General features: G+C 43.0%; 1 protein-coding gene and 2 long non-coding RNA genes across 3 annotated transcripts in view; all 3 read left to right on the forward strand.

Annotated features, from left to right (window-relative positions):
• The window catches only part of LOC131685868 (nephrin), a 548,850-nt gene extending 525,706 nt beyond the window's left edge, over positions 1-23,144 (forward strand). The window contains exons 18-19 of the mRNA XM_058969878.1: positions 20,742-20,999; positions 21,280-23,144. Of these exons, the coding sequence (XP_058825861.1) occupies positions 20,742-20,999; positions 21,280-21,603 (582 nt within the window). The 3' untranslated portion in view covers positions 21,604-23,144. The remainder of the gene's footprint in view (positions 1-20,741; positions 21,000-21,279) is intronic.
• On the forward strand, positions 9,499-10,050 carry LOC131685869 (uncharacterized). Its single transcript, XR_009304879.1, has 3 exons — positions 9,499-9,791; positions 9,846-9,918; positions 9,970-10,050. It is a non-coding gene; the product is annotated as an uncharacterized LOC131685869 (long non-coding RNA).
• Positions 18,208-18,508, forward strand: LOC131685870 (uncharacterized). The gene is made up of 3 exons (XR_009304880.1): positions 18,208-18,307; positions 18,362-18,434; positions 18,486-18,508. It is a non-coding gene; the product is annotated as an uncharacterized LOC131685870 (long non-coding RNA).
• Positions 23,145-23,554: the final 410 nt, after the last annotated feature.

Raw genomic sequence — 23,554 nt, forward strand, 5'->3', positions numbered from 1 at the left:
GCGCGAATACCCATAGACGGTCTCCCACCCTGTGGTGGGATAAAGAGTGCTCAGAGCTGTACGCGGAAAAGTCCACTGCATATAAGGCCTTCCGGGAAGACGGGTTACCCGCTAGCTATCAACAGTACGCGTCGTTAGAAAGGCGAATGAAGAGTCTAATGAAAGCCAAAAAACGCAGTTATTGGCGCCGGTTCGTCGACGGGTTAACGAGAGAAACAGCGATGAGCACTCTTTGGGGTACGGCTCGACGTATGCGTAATCATAATAGTACCAACGAGAACGTGGAATATTCAAACCGTTGGATATTCGCTTTCGCCAAGAAGATCTGTCCGGACTCTGTCCCGGTACAGAAAACGTACCGCGCCGCGTCTTCTCACGATACCGCGAACGAAACACCGTTTTCGATGGTGGAGTTCTCACTTGCTCTCTTATCGTGCAACAATAACGCCCCAGGGTTAGACAGAATCAAATTCAACTTGCTGAAGAATCTGCCTGACACTGCAAAAAGGCGCCTGTTGAATTTATTTAACAAGTTTCTTGAGGGTAACATTGTCCCTTATGAATGGAGGCAAGTGAAGGTCATCGCCATCCAAAAACCAGGAAAACCAGCCTCCGACCACAACTCGTATCGGCCGATTGCAATGCTGTCCTGTATTCGGAAGTTGTTCGAGAAAATGATCATGTTTCGCCTCGACAATTGGGTTGAAGCAAATGGCTTACTGTCAGATACACAATTTGGCTTCCGCAAAGGCAAAGGGACGAACGATTGCCTTGCGTTGCTTTCTACAGAAATCCAAATGGCCTATGCTAACAAAGAGCAGATGGCATCAGTCTTCTTGGATATTAAGGGGGCTTTTGACTCAGTTTCTATCAACACTCTGTCAGAGAAGCTGCACCAGCATGGTCTTTCGCCAATTTTAAATAACTTTTTGCTAAACCTGTTGTCTGAAAAGCACATGCACTTTTCGCATGGCGATTTAACAACATCGCGGTTTAGCTACATGGGTCTTCCCCAGGGCTCATGTCTAAGTCCCCTGCTCTACAATTTCTACGTGAATGACATTGACGATTGTCTTGCCAATTTATGCACGCTAAGGCAACTTGCAGACGACGGGGTGCTCTCTGTTACAGGGCCCAAAGCTGCCGACTTGCAAGGACCATTACAAAATACCTTGGACAATTTGTCTGCTTGGGCTCTTCAGCTGGGTATTGAGTTCTCCACGGAGAAAACTGAGTTGGTTGTTTTTTCTAGGAAACGTGAGCCGGCGCAACTCCAGCTTTTAATAATGGGTGCAACGATCAACCAGGTTTTCACATTTAAATATCTCGGGGTCTGGTTCGACTCTAAAGGTACCTGGGGATGTCACATTAGGTATCTGAAACAGAAATGCCAACAAAGGATCAATTTTCTCCGAACAATAACTGGAACATGGTGGGGTGCTCACCCAGGAGACCTGATCAGGTTGTACCAAACAACGATATTGTCGGTGATGGAGTACGGGTGTTTCTGTTTCCGCTCCGCTGCGAACATACACTTCATCAAACTGGAGAGAATCCAGTATCGTTGCTTGCGCATTGCCTTGGGTTGCATGCACTCGACCCATACGATGAGTCTCGAAGTGCTGGCGGGCGTTCTTCCGCTAAAAAATCGATTTTGGGAACTCTCATATCGATTGCTCATCCGATGCGACATTCTGAACCCGTTGGTAATTGAAAACTTCGAGAGGCTCGTCGAGCTTAATTCTCAAACCCGATTTATGGCCTTGTACTTCGACTACATGGCACAGAGCATTAATCCTTCTGCATATACTCCCAACCGTGTTCGTTTGCTAGATACTTCTGATTCTACTGTATTCTTCGACACATCCATGAAGGAAGAGATTCGTGGAATCCCGGACCATATACGCCCGCAGGTGATCCCCAATATATTTTATAATAAATTCCGAGAAGTCGACTGCGACAAAATGTTTTACACTGACGGATCAAATCTCGATGGGTCCACTGGCTTCGGTATCTTCAACAATACTATCACCGCTTCATTCAAGCTCAATGATCCCGCTTCAGTTTACGTCGCAGAGTTAGCTGCAATTCAGTACACCCTTGGGATCATCGACACTCTGCCCACAGATCACTACTTCATCGTTTCGGACAGCCTCAGCTCTATCGAGGCTCTTCGTGCGGTGAAGCCTAAAAAGCAATTACCGTATTTTCTGGGGAAGATACAGGAGTCCTTGTGTACGTTATCTGAAAAATCTTATAAGATTACCTTTGTTTGGGTCCCCTCTCATTGTTCTATCCCGGGCAATGAAAAGGCCGACTCATTAGCAAAGGTGGGCGCATTAAATGGTGACATATACGAAAGACCAATCTGCTTCAATGAATTTTTTAGTATTTGTCGTCAGAGGACGCTCAACAGTTGGCAAACCTCGTGGAGCAATGGGGAACTTGGACGATGGCTACATTCGATTATCCCAAAGGTATCAACGAAGCCTTGGTTCGGGGGGATGGATGTGGGTCGGGATTTTATTCGTGTAATGTCCCGACTTATGTCCAATCACTACACCATGGATGCGCATTTGCGGCGTATTGGGCTTGCGGAGAGTAGTCTGTGCGCTTGTGACGAGGGCTATCACGACATCGAACACGTTGTCTGGGTGTGCGCCGGGTATTGTGACGCCAGGTCTCAGTTAAAGGAATCCCTTCGGGCCCGAGGTAGACCACCCAATGTCCCAGTCCGAGATATGCTGGCAAATCATGATTTCCCCTATATGTCCCTTATTTATACTTTCATAAAAACGATAAATATCCCAATTTAGCCCCTCTCTTTTTATTTCTCGTTTTTAGAGTTTCCTCCTGCCTTGTGGAACCGATCAGCTCCAGAGTGCCACTATGTAACCGCCGTCGCCCTTACCACTACGCCTGCATAGAAGGAAACTGAAGCGAGAGCGACTCGAGGTCCGATGACTTTTGAAGGATTCCCCGCGGGTCCGAAGAATACCATCCGCCAATCCGGTACTCGACGACTTACTAGACTGAGGCGCAAATTTGATACGCTGATCTCCCTCCCCCCCCCCCCCCCGCCGTTCGAGCGAAAGTTGCAAGTTTTGCTCTTCTTTCCCTGTCTCTCCCCTGTCTTTGATACAACTGCTGCTACACTGATGCGGAAATAAGCCACCCTTTGAATATCTTGACCAAGCATAAGTTTTAGTTAAAAAATTCAAATTAGTATTCTGTATTCCTAGTTTTAAGATAGCTATAATTTTTACTCTTTATTGAAACTCTTGTCCTCCATCTTGTAAATAGAATTGAATCCCTAGTTTTAAGATTTCTGTGAAATTTCTCATAAATATTTGTTCCCCCTTTTGTGTACTAAACTATATTGTTAGTTTTAAGATAACCGTAAAATATTTCGTAAAATACTATTACTCCCCCTCTTGTATATCAAAGTGAATCCCTTGTTTTAAATATTTTTCATAAAAAAATCTTTTGGCCCTCTTTTGTATATTGAATCTTATTTCTAGTCTTAAGATAGCTGTAAACTTTCTTTTCCTTTGTAAAAAAAAATATATTCCAACATTGTAACCTCCTAGTTTTAAGATATCCAAAATGTAAAAACAAAAGCATTTGGCACCGCCAAGCTAACGCATTTGTGCCTATCAAATAAACGAAATGAATAAAAAAAAAAAGTGAATATAAGATAAAAATATCCAAGTTCAATAACCCAAACACATGAAAACAAGAAACGGTAAGTGTATCATGTCAAGGAACAAATTATGCAACTCTTCAAGACTAAATATTTGAATTACTAAAATGGTGATTTTAACTATTAAGATTTTCGCGAAATGGACGAAAAATCTATCAAAATTGTTAAATTTTAAATAAATTACTGTGAAAAGGTTACTTTACCTCATTGGCTGAAACATTTGAGGACCTTTTTCAATGGAAAATTTTCGCACCTATCCAGTGGATCCAAAAGATTTGAAATACAAAGTATATTTTTGGAGTTAGAGCTATTTTAAGGCAACTAAGTTTTTAACACAAAAAAATCAATAACTTGGGAACGGATGAGATTTAAAGGTATGTGTAGAACGATTTTTTCTCCATATATGACAGTCAATCATCCCTCGAGAGGTTCTTAACCATGAACCAAACACCCTGTATATGAGTGCACGACTGCCACGAAGCTGATAAGCACCTTGTCGACGCTGACACACTTGAAACAAACAAAAATACAATATTATATATAGCTTAATCAGCGTGAGTTCAATGTTATCTTTATGTTAACTTCATTGTGGAGAAAGGAAGGGATATAATTAGTGGGAGAGGGAGGATGCGTCGGGAATCATCTAGCTTATCTTAGTATACGGGGTGGATAAAGGGAGTGCACGTGGGAGGTTGGTCTGAGAGGATGGGGGGTGAGAGAGGGCTGAGGGTTGAGAGGTAGGATGTGGAGGGGTAGATAGAGGGTTCAATATCGAACTTCATATTATTGAGACTAGGTTAGTGGAAATTTGGTTGTCATCACCGAAGTGGCTTTGGATCTGGAATTTGCTCGGAACCACGGGACTTCCGGAATTATCGATAGTGGACAATACATCCCAATAATTTTTGATTCGCCATCAGTGATCTAGGCCTGCGAATCGAAGTAAATTTATGTTTATTTCAATAGATTTTAAACCTATGAGGTATTACGATTGAACCGGTTTATATGAGAAATTCCTATGTGACCGCAATTACCAACCTGTAATTCCGGAACCAAAGTCAGAACTGAATGGAAATCAAAAGCAGTCAAAGGGAGTATTATATCTTTCATTTGAAATCAAGCTTGTAAACATCGGTTAAGAGTTTGCTGGCAAATAGGTGTGATATTAGCTCGGGAACTTGGCGAGTTCCCAGGGGGCATCTGGCATCAAGATCGCTTTGCTCTGATAGAATTTTGCATGAGCTGGGAAATTGGCAGGTTCCAAATGAAACTGAACCGTCTCTATCCGATCATAAATAGATATTTTTCGATCATTTTGATATCACCTTCAATGTGGTAACATATCGTAATCCTAAATCTACAAACTGGGACCTCTTTTTGGAAAACTTTGCGACTAAATTTCGTGGATATTTTCCAACAATGCTACCAGTCATACACGATTGTGATCATAAAAGGTTACATGGGGTGAAAATATTCTTGCTCCCAGTGATATTACACTCACATGTAGTTTTCCTTACAGAACATTCCTCTCGAGAAGGGCTATATGGAAATACAACAACAAACGCAAGTGGTGTGTTACACTGACGGTTCTCTGATGGAGAGACGTGCTGGTGCTGGTGTCTACTGTCGTGAAATGAGATTGGAATAATCTCACTCACTAGGTAGATAGTGTACTGTATTCCAAGCAGAAATCTTTGCAATAATGTGCGGGGTACAATCGGCCCTTCAACTGAGTTTGTCCGGCAGAGTTATAAACTTCTGCTCCGATAGTCAGGCTGCAATCAAGGCCCTTAGCTCAGAAGAATCCCGGTCCAAGCTAGTGATCGCGTGCCGAAACCAAACCGAAGAACTAAGCATTGTCAACACTATCTACCTTGTCTGGGTGCCCGGACATTGCGGTATTACTGGAAATGTATGGGCTGACGTATTGGCCAGGGCAGGTTCAGCGATTGACTTCGTTGGTCCTGAACCCGCGCTGCCTATTTCGACAAGTTGGATAAAGGAAAAAATACGGTCCTGGGCTTTGTCCGTGCACCGCAATTATTGGAGAAATCTACAAACGCGTCGCCAAACAAAGGCGTTTCTAGAACAACCATGCTCAGTGGTTTCAAAAAATCTCCTACATTTTTCGAAGCTCCACTGCGGCATGCTGACCAGAGCTTTAACCGGCCACTGCAAACTCAATTATCACATGGCAACTATTCAGCGCGCTGAGTCTTTTTCATGTGATCTTTGTGAATCCGACTACGGAACCTCATATCATCTGATATGCAACTGTCCAGCGGTAGCGCAATTGCGATTTCGAGTCTTCAGCCGTCCTTATATAGACGACACCATGTTTGGTCGACTGAAACTCAGCGACATACTAAAGTTTCTTATCCAATGTGGTAAAGAGCTTTAGGCTTATTCGCAGGCAAGTTGAACTACTTGTGAGTTTAACTTACCTGTTGTTTATTTTTGTTTTGTACTGTTATTTTTCCCACCCTTCCAATTCTACTTCCCACACCTCCTTGTCCTTTCCTTCCGCTCAGGAAATGATGAAAACACACGGCAAGGCACAAATCCCCGACTACATACGGGGAACGTGCCATTTAAGCCAATATATTCTGATTTCTGCTTCCTGGTGCATAGATGTGGAGTTGACCTAATAATTCCAGCGTATCTAACTCACCTAGAAGAATCTTAGCGACGAAAACAGCTTGGGCTACTCTCCTTCTCGTTTCAAGCGTGTGTAGACCTAATAATATACAGCGGTCTTCGTACGGCGGAAGATTAATAGGGTCCTACCACGGAAGGCGTCTTAATGCATAACGAACGAATTTTCTTTGAATGGCTTCAATTCTCGCTATCCATGTTGCTTGATACGGACACCATATTATGGAGTTAGATTTCAAGATCGACCGTACCAATGCGCAGTACAGTGAGCGAAGACAAAGAGGGTCGTTAAATTCATTCGAAATTTTAAACATGAATCCCATCTATATAGTCGAAGTGAGGTCGGAAAGTGAGTGCAGAATCCAAAGTGACTCCAAGGTCACACACTTGTCGTACACGCTCAAGATGTTGATCTCCAATACAGTAGTCGTACGAAATTGGCTTGTGCTTGCGATGATACGATATTACACTGCACTTGTGAATACTAATTGTAAGCGAGTTTAAGGAGCACCAGTCATTGAAAGTGTCCAAGAGCTGTTGTAAAGCTAAGCAATCCCTGATGCACTTGACGATCATGTATAATTAAACGTCATCAGCGTAGAATATACGACAACCCGGAGGTAATATCGTGGCTAGAACATTGATAAAGAGTGTGAATAAGAGTGGGCCCAAGTTACTTCCTTGGGGAACACCCGAGGGGCAGAGAACACACATCCAATTTTTACTGCAAGTGTTCGATCTCTCAGATATGATTCGAGCCAACGGATCAGGTCAAGAGACACTCATAGTAACTTCAGCCGTTCCAAAAGTATTGCGTGATCAACTCTGCCAAATGCTGATTTCAAGTCGGTATATACAGTGTGGATCTGAGCACCAGCGTCCATATTACGTAATCAGAATGACACGAATTGAGCGAGATTCGTGGAAGTTGATCTTTTTGGGATGAATCCGTGTTGATCAGGGGAAATGTAGCTTTGGCAGGATGCAGAGAGCACATCGTTCATTATGATCTCAAAAACTTTGGAGCAGGCACACAACGATGTAATTCCTCTGTAGTTTTCAACATTTCGTCGATCTCCTTTTTTGAATACAGGAAACATAATTGATCTTTTCCAGCTGGAAGGATAACGACACTGCCTGAACGAACTGTTGAATAGAGTTTTCAGCGATAAAATTAGTACATTCGCGCATTTCTTGAGAACACATGAAGGTATGCCGTCAAAACCAGGAGTAACTGAATATTTTAGTTTGTTGATTGCTGCAATAACCTGCCGATCTGTAACAGTGAAACTTCTCAAAGGACAAATATTTAATGGAGTGTCTCTACAAGCGTGCGCAATTTGATCAGCAGATGAAATTGTTCCATTGAATGCGCTTTTAAAGTCGGTTGCGAATACGTAACACTTCTCCGAAGCCAGATTGACACTCTGCTCCTTCAAAAACCTATCAGTAGGTAAGCCGTTCTCCTTCCGCTTGGAGTTCACAAATTTCCAAAACTGTCGGGGATTACTGCGTAGGTTTGCTTATGTTCGAATGGAGTAACGTTTGTACAAGAGAAAGTTAATCGATAATTATTACTCGCTTGCGCAAAATGATATTTGGCGAAACTACAGCGTGTACGGCAATACAATCGAAGTGCCTTAGATCTGAGCCGTTTAAGATATCGTAGATGTGCATTACCCCACGGTGGCTTACGAGCTGGCCTGCGCAAATCAGCCATGAGAGCATTAATCACGGCAGTGGAATGTTCAACGGCGCAGTCAATATCTCCCGTATGCTCAAGTGAATGCCAATCAGTATGAAGGAGTGCTGATGCAAGTCCCAAGAAATCAGCTCGGTGAAACTCAAATCCAAGATCATTCGGGATTTCCAAAAAAATAACAGGTTTCGGCAGACTGATAATAACTTCTACTGGTGAATGATTTGCATCAATCACAGAGATGGATTCGGCAGGTTCGCGGATCTGACAGTCGGCAAAGTGCAGTCTCATTCAATAAGACAAAGTCCAGGATACGACCATAACGGTTTTCCATGCTATTAATTTGTGTGAGACAGTTGAAGCTGAATCCATCTAATAGCACAGCGCAAGCGGTAGAAATGTAAGATCGAAGTACGTTGACTACTAGTGCGACATTGTCATGTGTGTCCCAAATGAGGCCAGACTGATTGTAGTCTCCAAACAATAATGCGCAATCGTTACTTCCAAGGCAAGAAAAAACAGCATCAATTGATCGCACATGGTTGTTTGCACTGACTAGATCACTCTTACGATCTGGTGGTAAGTAAATTACACCTATGCTGACAAAACGATCATGTAACTTCAGTTTAACGAATAGTTGTTCAAGCGAAACATCAACAGGTGTTGGATCAACGAAACTATTCTATGCAGTAGATACGGCTATGAGTATGCCCCCTCCGCGTGATTTACGGCTGTTCACAAAACTGCGATCGTTTCTATAAACAGCATAAAAATTACCAAAAAGCTGACGAGAATGAATTCTATCATCTAACCAAGTCTCGGTGAGAACAATTACATCGTAATGGGAGGAAGAGATTGCTATGCAAATTTCGTCGATTTTTGTGCGCAGGACTCGGACGTTCTGGTAATAAATCGTCAGTTTACCATTCAAGTCTGCGTCGAGAGTCAATTCCTCAAATTCCCCACACCACTCCAAAGATGATCACCTAACGGTGTAACGCTGCAGGCTTGAAGACCAAGCAGATCTGATGAAGCGACAAAGATTCGATGATCGGATGACGTCACACACGCCTGGAAGTTATCACTTCTTAAAAGACGAGCAGTGCCAGTCGAAGCTTCAGCAGGACATATACTGCTTCAAATGTTACCTGACGGAGTAATGCTGCATACTAATGGGATAACGCTGGATGCTTGAAGACCAAACAGATTTAAAAACGTGTCGGAGCATTGAAAGATGGTGACAGCTGATGGATCGGCAGTTACGGGGTCGGAAGGGGCTTCCACCGTGCGGTTTTTAGTGCGTCCCGGTGAAGATAAGACTGCCAACTCTAAACATCCAAATGTGACGGCTCCATATGCGACGTGGGTTTCCTTTCCAACGGTACTGCCGATGTCAACCTGACAATTTGCACACCGGCTGAGCGGTTATCTTCAAATTCACAAAATCGAACATTTTCTGGCCATGATTCATTTGAAAGAGCTTTGTCTTTGAATTTTTCATCGATGCCAACTGTTAGCACCACTGAGCATATCGATGGCCCCTGGCGGAAAGTGAACCTACGGGAAAAACTGATAGTACACATGAATGGCAACACGGTATACTAAGTGTCAGTGCAGAAGAGGGAAAAACAAAATAAAATTAAAACGAGGTGGATTGATCTACATGTGCCATAGGAAAAAGTTTAATTAAAACTAATTTAATCATTTCGGATTATTATATTGGATTATCGAGTCGTGAGTAGAAATTAACTGTTTAATTATAAACATTTGATGATGTGGTACATTTAGGTGAAGGATACTTGGGAAATATATTGTTCGGATCGGACATTGGAAAGGAAGAAAATTATTAAATGTAGGAGAGGTAAATTATATATATTAATTGAACTAAATCTAATAAAAAAATAAATTACAGTTTTGAGCTGTGCGTAAAACGTCTGCTTCAAGAATATTTCTTCAATTTCGATCAGAACAAAACTCAAAAATTTAATTATGCACGGCACGGTGATGAAGAACATAACCTCGAAAGGACAGGTTACAATTGTGCCGCTTGTGATAAGCCGGATCACGATGACGAGGGAATGATGTTCTGCGAGATGTGTAAGCGCTGGTACCACTTTAAGTGTGTAGGAGTAACCGAGGAGATAAAAGACCGGTCCTGGAGTTGTGGAGACTGTACTCAGTCGGATTCCTAGGACAACGAGCCTACGCCAATTATTTCGGAACCGGATCAGGGGAAATTGTCCCATAAGCAGGAGCTAGAGAGGTTCCGGGAAGAACAACGACGGATTCTCCGGTCCCAGTTGGACATGGAACGTGAAAAGCGCAAGATACAGCTGGAGTTGGAACGAGAAATGTTGGAAATGAGGAAAGTGGTTGAAGAGGAATTTCGAGAGAAGCGAAGTCAAATGTTGAAGGAATATGAAGATGATTCAGAGGAAGGTGCAGTTGGTGTAGTATCGATAAGGGCTAAATGCAAAGCGAGGTACGCATAGACAAGTGGAAGGGTCAAGCTCAAATCACCAGTGACCAAAAGCAGGACAGAAAGGATTCTGCGGATCGCCGGGGTGCATTTCCCAAAAGCTCCACACCCAAAGCTACTGAGCAGCAGGGCACCACAGAAAAGGTACACCAGCGACAAGTTGACGAGAGAAATCGTATTCAAAACCATTCAGTAGGAAAATCAATTATTCGTACTTCGGGAAGCCACCAAAATTCATCTCGACACGAGGAGTCCGAGCAGTCCGGTGATTCAGACTACGACGAATACCGGATGCACATGCAGCAACCAGAACGAGACTTGTCAAAGGCACAATTAGCTGCACGGAAAGGGCCTTTTCAAAAACTTCCTGTATTCACGGGGAAACCTGAAGAGTGGCCTTTGTTTTTGAGCAGCTTTCACAACGGCAATAGGGCCTGCAACTACTCGAACCTCGACTATCTCGGCAGATTACAAGAATGCTTGAAGGGCCCAGCGCTAGAGGCTGTTAGAAGTCGACTGTTACTTCCCGAAACGGTTCCGCAAGTCATTCAAACATTGAGACAACTTTATGGCAGGCCGGAGCAGCTTCTTCACTCGTTGTTGCTGAAAGCAAGAATTCACATTCATCTCATTCGGCATGGCAGTGCAACAGCTCTGCGATCATTTGATCGCAGCGGAACTTCGAGATCACCTCATCAACCCTATGCTGGTGCAAGAGCTGGTGGATAAGCTACCATCAAGTACAAAGCTAGAATGGGTACACTTTAAAAGACAGCAGCAGGTGGTAGACTTAGCGACGTTTTCAAACTTTCTTTCGGAAATCTTCTCTGAAGCAAGCGAGGTTACGCTATTCGTAGAACCACCTAGAGAGCAACAAGATAGATGCGGAAGAGAGCGAAAGGATAAGAGAGGGAAGCTGAAAGAACAAGAAGCATACTTGCACTCGCACGTTGGTGTTGTTGATCAGCCTCAAATTCAGCATGGACAGCATAACGAACATCTGACTTCCAGAGAGGAAGGTACAAATCGTAAACCATGCCGAATATGCGATCGAGCCGACCATCGAATTCTGTGATGAATTTCGAAAAATGTCGTGGGATGGTAGGATGCGCGAGGTGGAAAAATGGAAGCTATGTCAGTTATGTTTAAACGAACATGGTCAAACACGATGCCGTTTCAAGGGTCACTGTGGTGTAGGTGGTTGTCGGGAACGTCATCATCAGTTGCTTCATCCTACAAGAACTGCTACTACGTTGAGATTGGCGGACTGTAATGTTCACGACATGCCAACCAAACAACCGGTTATTTTTCGAATGGTTCCTGTGACACTGCACAACGGAAAGTTGCGTATAGATGTAATCGCCTTCCTCGATGAAGGGTCATCATACTCTTTAATGGAAGAACAAATTGCGGATCAAATTGGGCTTAGTGGCACAGTACAGCCGATCCTCGTTAAATGGACAGCAGGTTTGTCACGTTTAGAACGTGAATCTAGGCGTATTCACGTCGCGATTTCTGCAAGAGAGTTCGTCGATCAGTTTCTCTTGCGAAGTGTACACACCGTTGAACGACTGCAGTTACCAGAACAGAAGATGTGCTTTGCGGACGTTGCCGCGCGTTACAAGCATCTAAACGGATTACCAGTGGCTGACTATTTGCACGGTGCTCCAAGAATTCTTACCGGATTGAAACATCTTCATGTATATGCCCCGATAGAATCGCGCATCGGTCAGCCTGGTGAACCAATCGCAGTAAGGACCCAGCTGGGTTGGACAGTATATGGGCCGCAAGATGATAGTGAGACTTATGTAGGATTCGCTGGTCATCATGTCGCTAAACCTATGTCGGATCAAAATCTGCACGATCTGCTTCCAACACATTATACGCAGGGCCGTCGAGAGCCGCGCCGGGCCCCGGGGATTGATCTACTGACGGGCCCTACCATATATGATTCCTTATTTCAAAATCGAATAGAGAAATTATACGGATGCAACCGTTTCAATTAAACTATTTTTTATGAAAATTGTTCATTTGACACGATTCAATGCGATAGCTTAACAGAGTCGTATTTTAAACATGTAATAGATAGCAAAAATAAAAATTAATAAAGGTATATTTGTGGCTGGCCATCAAAATGACTTACGTCCGACTTGCCATTGCAATTGGAATCCTTTCTTGCGGCGATGCCATACAGTCCATATCGCCATCGTTCATGCTCCCTTGGCGCACGTAAATGCTACCATCGTTAATGCTGCCCAGAATCAGAGCTTAAAAAAATTGACATCCCTGCGTGAGCTTGAAAGAGAAACAAAATTCAATTCATGCCCGCCGCGATGAATTGAATGTTTGGTTTGTTTCTCTCGTCCTTCGCTTTTTCGGTACAACGCATCCATGTTGTAATAACCCTGACTTAAGACGTCAGATATGACCAAGAGTGACTCACTGAATGATGATTTATTAGCAATCAATTTCTTAGCCTACTTGACCATATCTATAGACACTACACATGTTCGCACATGTTCGGTTTCAGGAGTCAACTTAATCTTGTTTCTATGCTAGCTCTGAGAGGGATTATCTAACAAAAGTGCAACAGATATAGATTACGCAGTTCAGTTATGCTCGAAAATGTAAAAGAACTTCTGCCTTCAAACTGTCCACATAATAACAAATGAATGCTTTGGTTGGTGAATGAATTTATATTTCCTCTGCACTCAACCATTCGATTCTTCATAAAATTTCAGTGAGTTTGGAAGTGAATGAATGAGGGAAGCGTTGAAACTGAACATTGTTTTCAGCAAATTAATCAGAAATAAGCAACTAAATGTGAAATTTCGCACCACTGATTCTGCCTTGTTTCTTGTTGCTGGTACATGCTGTTGATTTTGAGGCACTGGATGCAGCTATTGCAGTTGTCACTATGACCTGAAGGATTTTCTTTTATCGGTTTCTGAACATGGTAAAATCGGTTTTGGAATCAGTTGTTACATTTGCGCTGACATTCAGAGAAAAAACATTACGAATGCGATGACTGGGATCCAACAGCGAGAACTGCTGTTTAAAAGACTGAGACAGAGAGCTGTGAGAGAAAGAGTTTCAACTTTTGGTGAAAACTAATGGGTAGAATAAGTATCCAGTTAAATTCACATATTTTTCTTCATCAATTGTGTACACTGGAATCTCCATTTACGAACCAAACCAAGGATTTGTAAATTGAATTAGTTCGTAAAAAAAGTGTTCGTATTTTTGGGATTTAAATCGTAAAAAAAGTTCGCTTTACAGTCTTACTAAAATTCATTGGTTGAGCAACATTATCGATAACCCTAACAATATTGGTATTTTCGAAACGGGCTCGACAAGTACATGATGAAAATGGATATTTGGTACCTTTTTGAAATCCAGGATGGAGACTTCTGATTGAACAATAATCTCGATAACCCTAACAATTTGGGAATTTTTGAAATGGGCTTGACGAGTAGATGATAGAAATGGTAGCTTGGAGCTATCTCGAACAATTTCTGTATAAATTATGAGGGTATTTTTAAGCGGGTTTGACGAGTAAAGAAGCGATACCCTTTTGGAGGCCAAAATAGTGTCTTCTGGTTGAGAAAAGTTTTATATAATCATATCATCCGCATCACAAATCACTATATCTATATCTATTCTATGTTTATATTTCGAAAATGTCAATATTTTAGGTTATAGAGATATCTTAACTGGAATTCGCCGTCTTGGATTTCAAAATGGCATCATACATTGATTTTCGTCATCTACTCGTCAACCCCATTCCGAAAATATCCAACTTTTATTAGTAACAGTTAGCTAAGAATATGTTAAATTGTATACAACTTCATACTGTACTGTGCGTATTCAAACTTTTGCGATAAATGAAACAAGAATGGTTCAATTGCACTGTTAAATGAATCTAATAGGGTTCACGTACTTCAGAAAACCATTGGAACGGCTGGAACGTAGCTGATTGTGGTATATTTGCAGTGCCAACAGAAACAATAAACTTCAACAATTAAATTAAAATAAATTAAATTCAGTTAAAATGCGGGCCCCCAAAACAGACCCGGGCCCCAGGGTAGTAGCCCCCCCTGACCCCCCCTCTCGTCGGGCCTGATTATACGCTAGACGAATCGGGAGTAAGTGTTACGGTTCTTCCTGAGTCGGCAGAAGATCGAAGAGCCCGGGAACTGCTGGAGCAATACGAATTGGTAATCGATTAGAAACTGGGCTTTGGTAGAGAGCCAACTACCCGCAACTACCGAACAGCTTTCCGATGGCAGTTAAACGTATGCAGAACTTGGAAAAGAAGCTTTCGAAAGATCTGGAGCTGCAGTAGGTTGTCCGCAAACAGATGGATGAATATCTTCGTAAAGGTTACGCCCACAAAGCCACGGCAAAAGAGTTGCCTGAAACAGAGGAAGGAAAGGTATGGTACCTGCCCTTAAATGTGGTGTTGAACGCAAAAAAGCCGGGCAAGGTACGTTTTGTATGGGATGCAGCCGCTTCTGTTCAAGGCGTATCCATAAATTCAGTTTTATTAAAAGGCCCGGATCTCCTGACAAGCCTACCCGCCGTGATCAATTGTTTCCGTGAAAAACGCATCGCCTTTGGAGGTGACATAAAGGAAATGTATCACCAACTACTAATTCGAGACAAAGACAAGCAATACCAAAGGTTTCTCTATCGATCAGACTCCAACAAACCTCCAGAGATCTATGTTATGGATGTTGCGACGTTTGGGTCGACGACCTCTCCGTGTTCGGCTCAATTTATCAAAAATAAGAACGCCCAAGAATACGCAGAGCAATACCCGGATGCAGCGAAGGCCATAATTGACAAACACTATGTCGATGATTATTACGATAGTGTGGATACGGTTCAGGAGGCGGTAAAAAGAGCTGAAGAAGTGAGATTCATTCATTCCAAAGCCGGATTTCAAATTAGGAATTGGGTCTCAAATAGCGTAGAATTCCTAGAGCGTATCGGTGAGCAATGCGATTCCCATGTGGTTCATTTCAACTGCGGCAAATCTGGTGGTACAGAGCAAGTTCTGGGGATTTCCTGGGACCCCGTCGAAGATGTGTTTGTGTTCAGCTCCAAATTACGAGACAATCTACAGCCATTCTTTTTAGGATTGCGTCGTCCAACAAAACGCGAAGTTTTAAGCTTTTTCGACCCTCTCGGCATGCTCGCTCCGTACACTATTCACGGGAAGATGATCATCCAAGATCTGTGGCGACAAGGTTGCTCGTGGGATGAAAAAATAGACGATGCGTGTGCAGACAAATGGCAACGATGGACTGCGGTGATGAAAGAAGTGGCGATGATCAAAATTCCTCGCTGCTATTTTTCAGAGACTACGAACGAAGATTTTGATTCTCTTCAGCTTCATGTATTCACGGATGCGAGTGAAAATCCGTATGGGTGCGTTGCCTATTTTCGGATAGTAGTTCAAGGCATACCGCGGTGTGCACTAGTAGCAGCTAAATCAAAAGTAGCGCCGATGAAACATCTCTCCATCCCGATTGGAACTTCAAGCTGCGGTGCTGGGTTCTAGGCTGGCGAACACCGTACTAGAAACGCATTCTCTACCAGTAAAGCGACGGTTTATATGGACGGATTCTCAGACCGTGCTTTCTTGGATCCGTTCCGACCATAAAAGGTACTCTCAGTTCGTAGCATTTCGTATTGGAGAAATTCTCAGCCAAACAGCACTAAGAGAATGGCGTTGGGTGCCAACGAGAAGCAACATCGCCGATGTGTTAACCAAGTGGGGTAGTGGACCTCCTTCGCCTTGTAGTGGAGAATGGGTTGTCGGACCAGATTTGCTGCATACACGGGAGGAAAATTGGCCAAAAACTGAGCTCCCGCCAACGAATGTGCCGGAAGAACTGAAAGCTATCCATTTATTCCACGAAATTAGTTTCCAGGAACCGCTAATTGACACAAGTCGGTTTTCTCGATGGAACATACTGGTGCGTTGTATAGCATGCGTCTATCGCTTCCTGTCGAACTGCCGAAGAAAGATCAAAGGACTTCCAATAGAAACGGTTCCCGCATCAGACAAATTAGAGAAGCTGTCAAAAATTCGTGTATCATATATCGTAATACCATTGAAACTCGAAGAGTATCGTCGAGCGGAAAATTACTTGTAGCGAATTGCAGAACGTGAAGGGTTCGGAGATGAAGTTAAAATTTTACTCAAAAATCGCGGACTTCCACGTGACAAATGGCATCCTATCGACCACGGTAGTTCCCTCTACAAGCGATCACCACTACTGGATGAAGATGGGGTGATACGGATGGAGGGAAGAGCGGCTTATGCTGATTTCATACCCTTCGAGCTACGTTTTCCAGTCGTGCTGCCGAAGGCACATAACATTACTACAAAATCGCTACAACATTACCATCAGAAATTTGGTCATGCGAACCGAGAGACTGTTGTGAATGAAGTTCGTCAGCGGTTTTTCATTCCGAAGCTAAGGGCTGCCGTGTGGCATGCAGAGAAGGAGTGCTATTGGTGCAAAGTTCGAAAGTGTCGCCCTTCTATCTCTAGAATGGCACCTTTACCCGAGCAGCGTCTAACGCCACACCGGAGACCGTTCAGCCATGTTGGTCTGGACTACTTTGGACCGCTTGTCGTTACAGTAGGACGTAGATCGGAAAAACGTTGGGTAGCTTTGTTTGCTTGCCTGGTGACGAGGGCTATACACTTGGAAGTCGCTCACAGCCTCACCAGCCAAGCCTGTATGATGGCAATACGACGATTCATCTGTCGCAGAGGTGCGCCACTGGAAGTATTTTCGGACAATGGCACTAATTTTCAAGCTGCTAATAAAGAGCTCAAAATGGAAGCTAAGCGTATCGACGTGGAATGTGCAAACGCCTTTACGGATGCTAGAACACGCTGGAATTTTAATCCACCAGCGGCACCCCACATGGGTGGCAGTTGGGAGCGCATGGTTAGATCTGCAAAGAATGCTCTCAAGGCAATTCACGAAGGACAGAAATTAAACGACGAGATCTTGCTGACGGTACTGGCGGAAGCGAAGGATATGGTGAACTCCCGGCCGTTGACGTATCATCCCCAGGAATCGGCCGAGAACGAATCTTTGACGCCAAACCACTTCCTGCGAGGCTTTCCATCGGGTGAGCGTGAAGAAGCTAACATCCTGACGGATTCGGCGGAAGCGTTAAGGGATGATTACATGAGATCGCAAAGGCTAGCTGATATGCTGTGACAGAGGTGGCTAAAGGAGTATGTTCCGCTGATTAATCATCGTACTAAGTGGTTCGAGGATAAGGAACCCATTAACGAAGGGGAGCTTGTGTTCATCGTTGACGGCGACAACAGACGGACCTGGGTTCGAGGTATTGTGGAGCGTATCATCCGTGGCCAAGATGGAAGAGTTCGCCAAGCGATGGTTAGAACTTCTAGGGGCATCTTTAGACGACCAGTTGCCAAGCTGGCTGTGATGGAGATTAAAGATAAATCTGGTGAAGGCTATGGCCGTGGACCAGAGTTGCGGTCGGGGGAATTGTTAGCACCACTGAGCATATCGATGGCCCCTGGCGGAAAGTGAACCTACGGAAAAAACTGATAGTACACATGAATGGCAGCACGGTATACTAAGTGTCAGTGAAGAAGAGGGAAAAACAAAATAAAATTAAAACGAGGTGGATTGATCTGCATGTGCCATAGGAAAAAGTTTAATTAAAACTAATTTAATCATTTCGGATTATTATATTGGATTATCGAGTCGTGAGTAGAAATTAACTGTTTAATTATAAACATTTGATGATGTGGTACATTTAGGTGAAGGATACTTGGGAAATATATTGTTCGGATCGGACATTGGAAAGGAAGAAAATTATTAAATGTAGGAGAGGTAAATTATATATATTAATTGAACTAAATCTAATAAAAAAATAAATTACAGTTTTGAGCTGTGCGTAAAACGTCTGCTTCAAGAATATTTCTTCAATTTCGATCAGAACACCAACTTTGAATGACACAAATTGAAGCGAGCTAACGTCCTTTCCTCTGGGTACTAATTTAACTACCTTGGGTGTTACGTTCGACAGATCGAGGCATTCACTAACCAGTGAGGCAATCTGGTTCTCTGTAGTAGCCGGATGAAAGGCAGATGGATATATCCAAAGCAACTGATCATCAGCACGACGGTTGAGATTCACAGTCTTGATCACATTTGGTGCCTTCGTTATTCGTTACGGCGGGGAAGCTAAATGAATTCCCATCGTTTGCTCTGCGACCTTTTGGTGTGTTGATTGGTATATCGAAGCGATTTACATTTGGCCAGGAAATCGGTGTAACAAAAGGAGAAGGCGCACTCGATTTGGAGTCTACTTTTGCAGTTAATGATTCAAATCCTGAGTGCAATTTTTTTTATCTCCGTTTGCATGGATTGAATAGGGGTAGGCAAATTTGCAAATTTGTCGTCGAAACTGGTCATCAATTTGCGAAAGTGCGCATTAGAGAAAAGAGGAGCACAACCGTCGCACATCCAAAATACGTTGTTTTTGTAATTCCTCATCTGGTCCAACAAAGGACCATCAACATTGGCACAAACTGCATGGAAGGTTACACCGCAGTTCTCGATCTTCTGGCAGCGGCGACAAACCATGATGGTAATAAAGCCACAGAATGACGTTGATAATGACGATGATAATGGTGGGCAACTATCACTTCTACTCAGTGCTGCAGTAAATATTGAAACACCAGCCAACAGCGACTTAAACACACAACACTTTATGTTGATAGCACAGCAAGAGGTCACGATAACGAATTGGAAGTAAAACTAGTATCCAACAACGCAAATTACATAAACAAATCAGTAAAAAACTGTACGCGTAGTATGAAAACAACAATCGTTAACAATCGTGTTGCCAATATTCCACTCAGACAAGACCATGCGTTTTCTCCATGCATATTTAATGCCCTATGGATTATTTGGTCGAAAAACATCTATCAAACATAGAAATTAGTTTGCTCAGTCAATTAGAATCGGCGGATACGTGTCCACTTACACTGCCATCTAATCAACGAACATTAAAAATTACATGCGACAAAATGTGTAATTTTGAAAATAATAAAATGAAAACTACTATTCATTTGCAATAAAATAAGAACGGAAAAAATAGTTGCACATCCAAGGTTGCTTATTTTCAAAGATAGCACTGTTAATGAATCGCCTAATAAAAATAGTTGATAAAGGATTGATATATTGATGAGATAGATGCACTGTACATCACAACTTTTCTACATAAAAGTTAAATTTGCCTCCGAAGTGATATTAAGGCCACAACAGATGACATTCCTGTAAATAAGCCACAGATAACAATAGTCCACCTGAATAGGATGGCAAGGAACGGCAAACTAGCCGATTCATAAATTGGAAATTTATTTGATTGGTTCACTTCTGTGAGTAATAAAATGAAATTATAGATTCACTGATGTGAGCAATCTAGCTTTCCAGATTGAAAAGCTTCTTGAACTACTACCACAATAGTCAGTCTTGGTCAAACAGACACATCAAATACCGCAAGCAGAAGTAAAATTAGCAATTCTCATCATCACCGACTGATCCAATTTATTATTATTGACTCAGAAGATCGGTCATATGAGATACCGAAAAGTGCAATCCACATCTCGAACATTGTATGTAGTACACCGACGGCCACGCTCCTACATTATTTGCCATGATCTGAAACATGGGTAGAAGCGAGACAGAGCGAGGAAGAGTGCAAGCTCGCATTTACTTTATTATTCCATTTTGAGCAAATTGCAGCTTCCATTCCTTTTGCTAGAAAGGATCTCGTCGTGCATTGCCTGTGTGCACAGAAACAGACTGACGGTTTTCTACACTCGACTGATGCACTTCCAAGATTAGCTGCATATCTTCAAAGAGCAGCCGGGAGTTCCGCTGTGATTGAAGCTTCCTTTGTGTGAGAAGCTTTTAATTTTATTTATTTTCTCGTAATTAGATTCGCTTCCTCCGAGTGTGCTGATGCGCGCGTAAATCGAATGGGTGAAACGTCAGTACATATGAGAAGCTATATGGTAGAAAATGTACTTTTTTGCCCTTATTTCCACTCTGTGCAAAACGGGATTACGTACCTACTTTGATACTCACTGACATGCCACGTTTTCAACATTTTTTTTTCTCCATTCGCAGAAAAAGCATCACCCGACGGCAACGACCGAACAGGACAAAGGCAGTGCCGAGCCGTTAAGCCGAAACATCGGGAGTCACTCCAGCATCGATGACAAAAATCCGGACGTGATACCGCACGAGAACAGCGAGGACGACGAGGAGAAACAGTTCGAGCGGTTGGTGCTGGACACGGACCGGTTGAAGTTCACCCAGCCTACTGTGAGCTTTTCGCCGACGACGACGCACCTGTCGCCCACCGGGAATGGACTGAAAAAACAGGTACGTTTATCGCAAGGGGGTGGTGGCACGTGGGATTGAAATATGGGCCGTACTAATTGGGTTCGAAGGTAACGTTTTGGGTTATTGGCACAAGATTTTTTTTTCCAATTGACGATATTAATCTGTGATAATTAACTTATATTGAAAGGAATAATTGGGAATGAAAGGATTATAGTAATTAATTGCATTTATTGTGATGAATGCAGGTTCAGTTTCTTTTTGATTCGTAATTGCAACGAGAACGAGATTTTTATTTTAAACATCATTCATCATTCCGCAGTTCGGTGAACTCTCGCTGACGACCAACCCGAGCTACGCGATCTACAACTCGCCGGTGCGGAGTGTCTACAGCAGCACCTGCAATCCGGCCGGTGCGACAACCGCGACCGTGCTGCCAGTGCGGACGACATCGCCGAACATCTACACGAGGCTGCCTTTGCGGGACTTTACGCCCGGTACGTACGACAGCATGCTCAGCACGTCCCAGACGTCGTCGTCGTCGGGTGGTGGCGGCAGCAGTGGCTACGCGACGTCTCAAATCTACACCGCCAAGATGCCACTGCTGACGACGAACTACGCCGAGCTGGCATCACTGGACAAATGATAGCAGTAAGCGGGGTGCGGTTTTGCAGAATCGACTTCCATGACAACCGTCGCTCTAGGAGAGGATGGTCAAACAAACAAACATACACAGACATACAGACAGTGTTCACCATTGGTCAATTCGAACTCATTAAAAACCTTCCAACGAGATGGGAGCTTCTTGCCATACGAGTACATTAGATCACCATCAAATTCATCGTTCGTAACAAGCTAGTTAGGAAGCCGTAGGTAAGCTTTTTATTTTAAAAACTGATCGATAGAGTTTAATTGCAAAGTACTGTACATAGCTAGAGTCCCAATTTCGGTACTAGTTTGTAGACTAGCTAAATTATCGTTAAACAGATGTATAATAAAGAAAAAAGGGGTTTAAATGGTCAACAAAAAGGCTACAAACCAATCAGTACCACTATATATGGCAAATTGTTAAACAATTTGACTGGTTTTATTGTTGGTCCACCGCTTCCCCCGCCCCCACACAATGTGATTTCGGTTAGAGTTCAGAACCTTTTTCTAGTGACAGCAGAGGCCATAAAACTTGTGCAAACACACAGGGCAGAAGAATCATACATATATTCGTCGTTATCAACGCCTACCTAGTTTAAGTCAACAGATAGATCCAACGTATCGAAATCCCTTTATTTACACTAGGCATCTACAGTTTTTACCCAGCCTGCTGTGTTGGATTGAGAGCTCAGAATAAAAAAATACTGTGCACGATTATTTCGATTTTTATTTGTCCTATCATTTTCGGTCAAGATATCGAACAGGGTCTTTTATTTTTTTCTCTTGTCAAGGGGTAAGTTGTAGCGAAGTGAAACGGATGAGAATAGGAAAACAAAACAGGGAATAGTTCAATAAATACACTAACAAAAATAAGAAAGCAAATATCGCACCACAAACAGACAAACCGACACCGGAACGGAAAGGATGAGGGTATCGCGACCGAAGGGCAAGTCAATAAAAGCAACCAACTCCATATCATTTCATATCAATAATGAAAAATGAATAAACAGCTCTGGTGAAGTGATAAGCGTTCGGTGGATGGATAGACGGCTAGTTCATGGTGATTGCACCCGCGTTTTATAACATGATTTTATTGTCCGCGCTGCAATGGGCATATTTCGCTCCATCTCCGCGGGGCTGTTTGACAAGGACATGGACCAAATAAGTACGTAGGCGTGTCTCGTGGGAGCTGGAATCCCAGTTTGTGTTATCTATACGAACGATATGAACCGCTGGAACGAAAGAAAGAAGTACAAAACAACGTCAACGTCTCTATTTACCTTGGCTCAAATTGAAAGCATCAAGGAGTGAGTTTACGGGTCCGTTCACGATGTCGTAATCGCTCCAAAGTGCCATACTTTGTCAATATTGTCTCGATCGAGGCGACTGTTCCAAAGGCAGACAGACGGTGTATGGTTGTAGCTATTCGTTTAGTGTCTAGCGGGGGGATAGAGAGAAACAGAGAATTCAACTGGGAATCGCTTGATGCTACTGTAATTGCCCCCCCTTAAACAAGAGCAAGACTGCACACATGCCATCAAAAGCTGCTGGTGGATCTTGTATATATATATATATATATATATATATATATATATATATATATATATATATATGTAGGTAGTACAACAATGGAGCGAAAGGTATAGGGTCGAATGGTGAACTTCGAGTTGAGCACAGTAATTTCATCAGGATCGACAAGCCGATAATTGCTACTGAGACTCTGGTGAAGCTGAGCTGATGGCATGATGGTGGGAAACTTGTCAACTGAACAAATGGCACCCAGGGGAACGTGTCCACGGGAAAATAACGTGCCCTTTGAACGGTTTAACTGCATGGAAGGACGGTTCTATATTAAGTTAGTTGGAGAGTGAAATTGTAATTGAAAATTGGTGTTTACATTAAAATATTCCAACTAAATAATCGAATGCCGTTGGATGCGTACAGATAGT

Source organism: Topomyia yanbarensis, chromosome 2 (genome assembly GCF_030247195.1).
Source record: "Topomyia yanbarensis strain Yona2022 chromosome 2, ASM3024719v1, whole genome shotgun sequence".
NCBI lineage: Eukaryota > Metazoa > Arthropoda > Insecta > Diptera > Culicidae > Topomyia > Topomyia yanbarensis.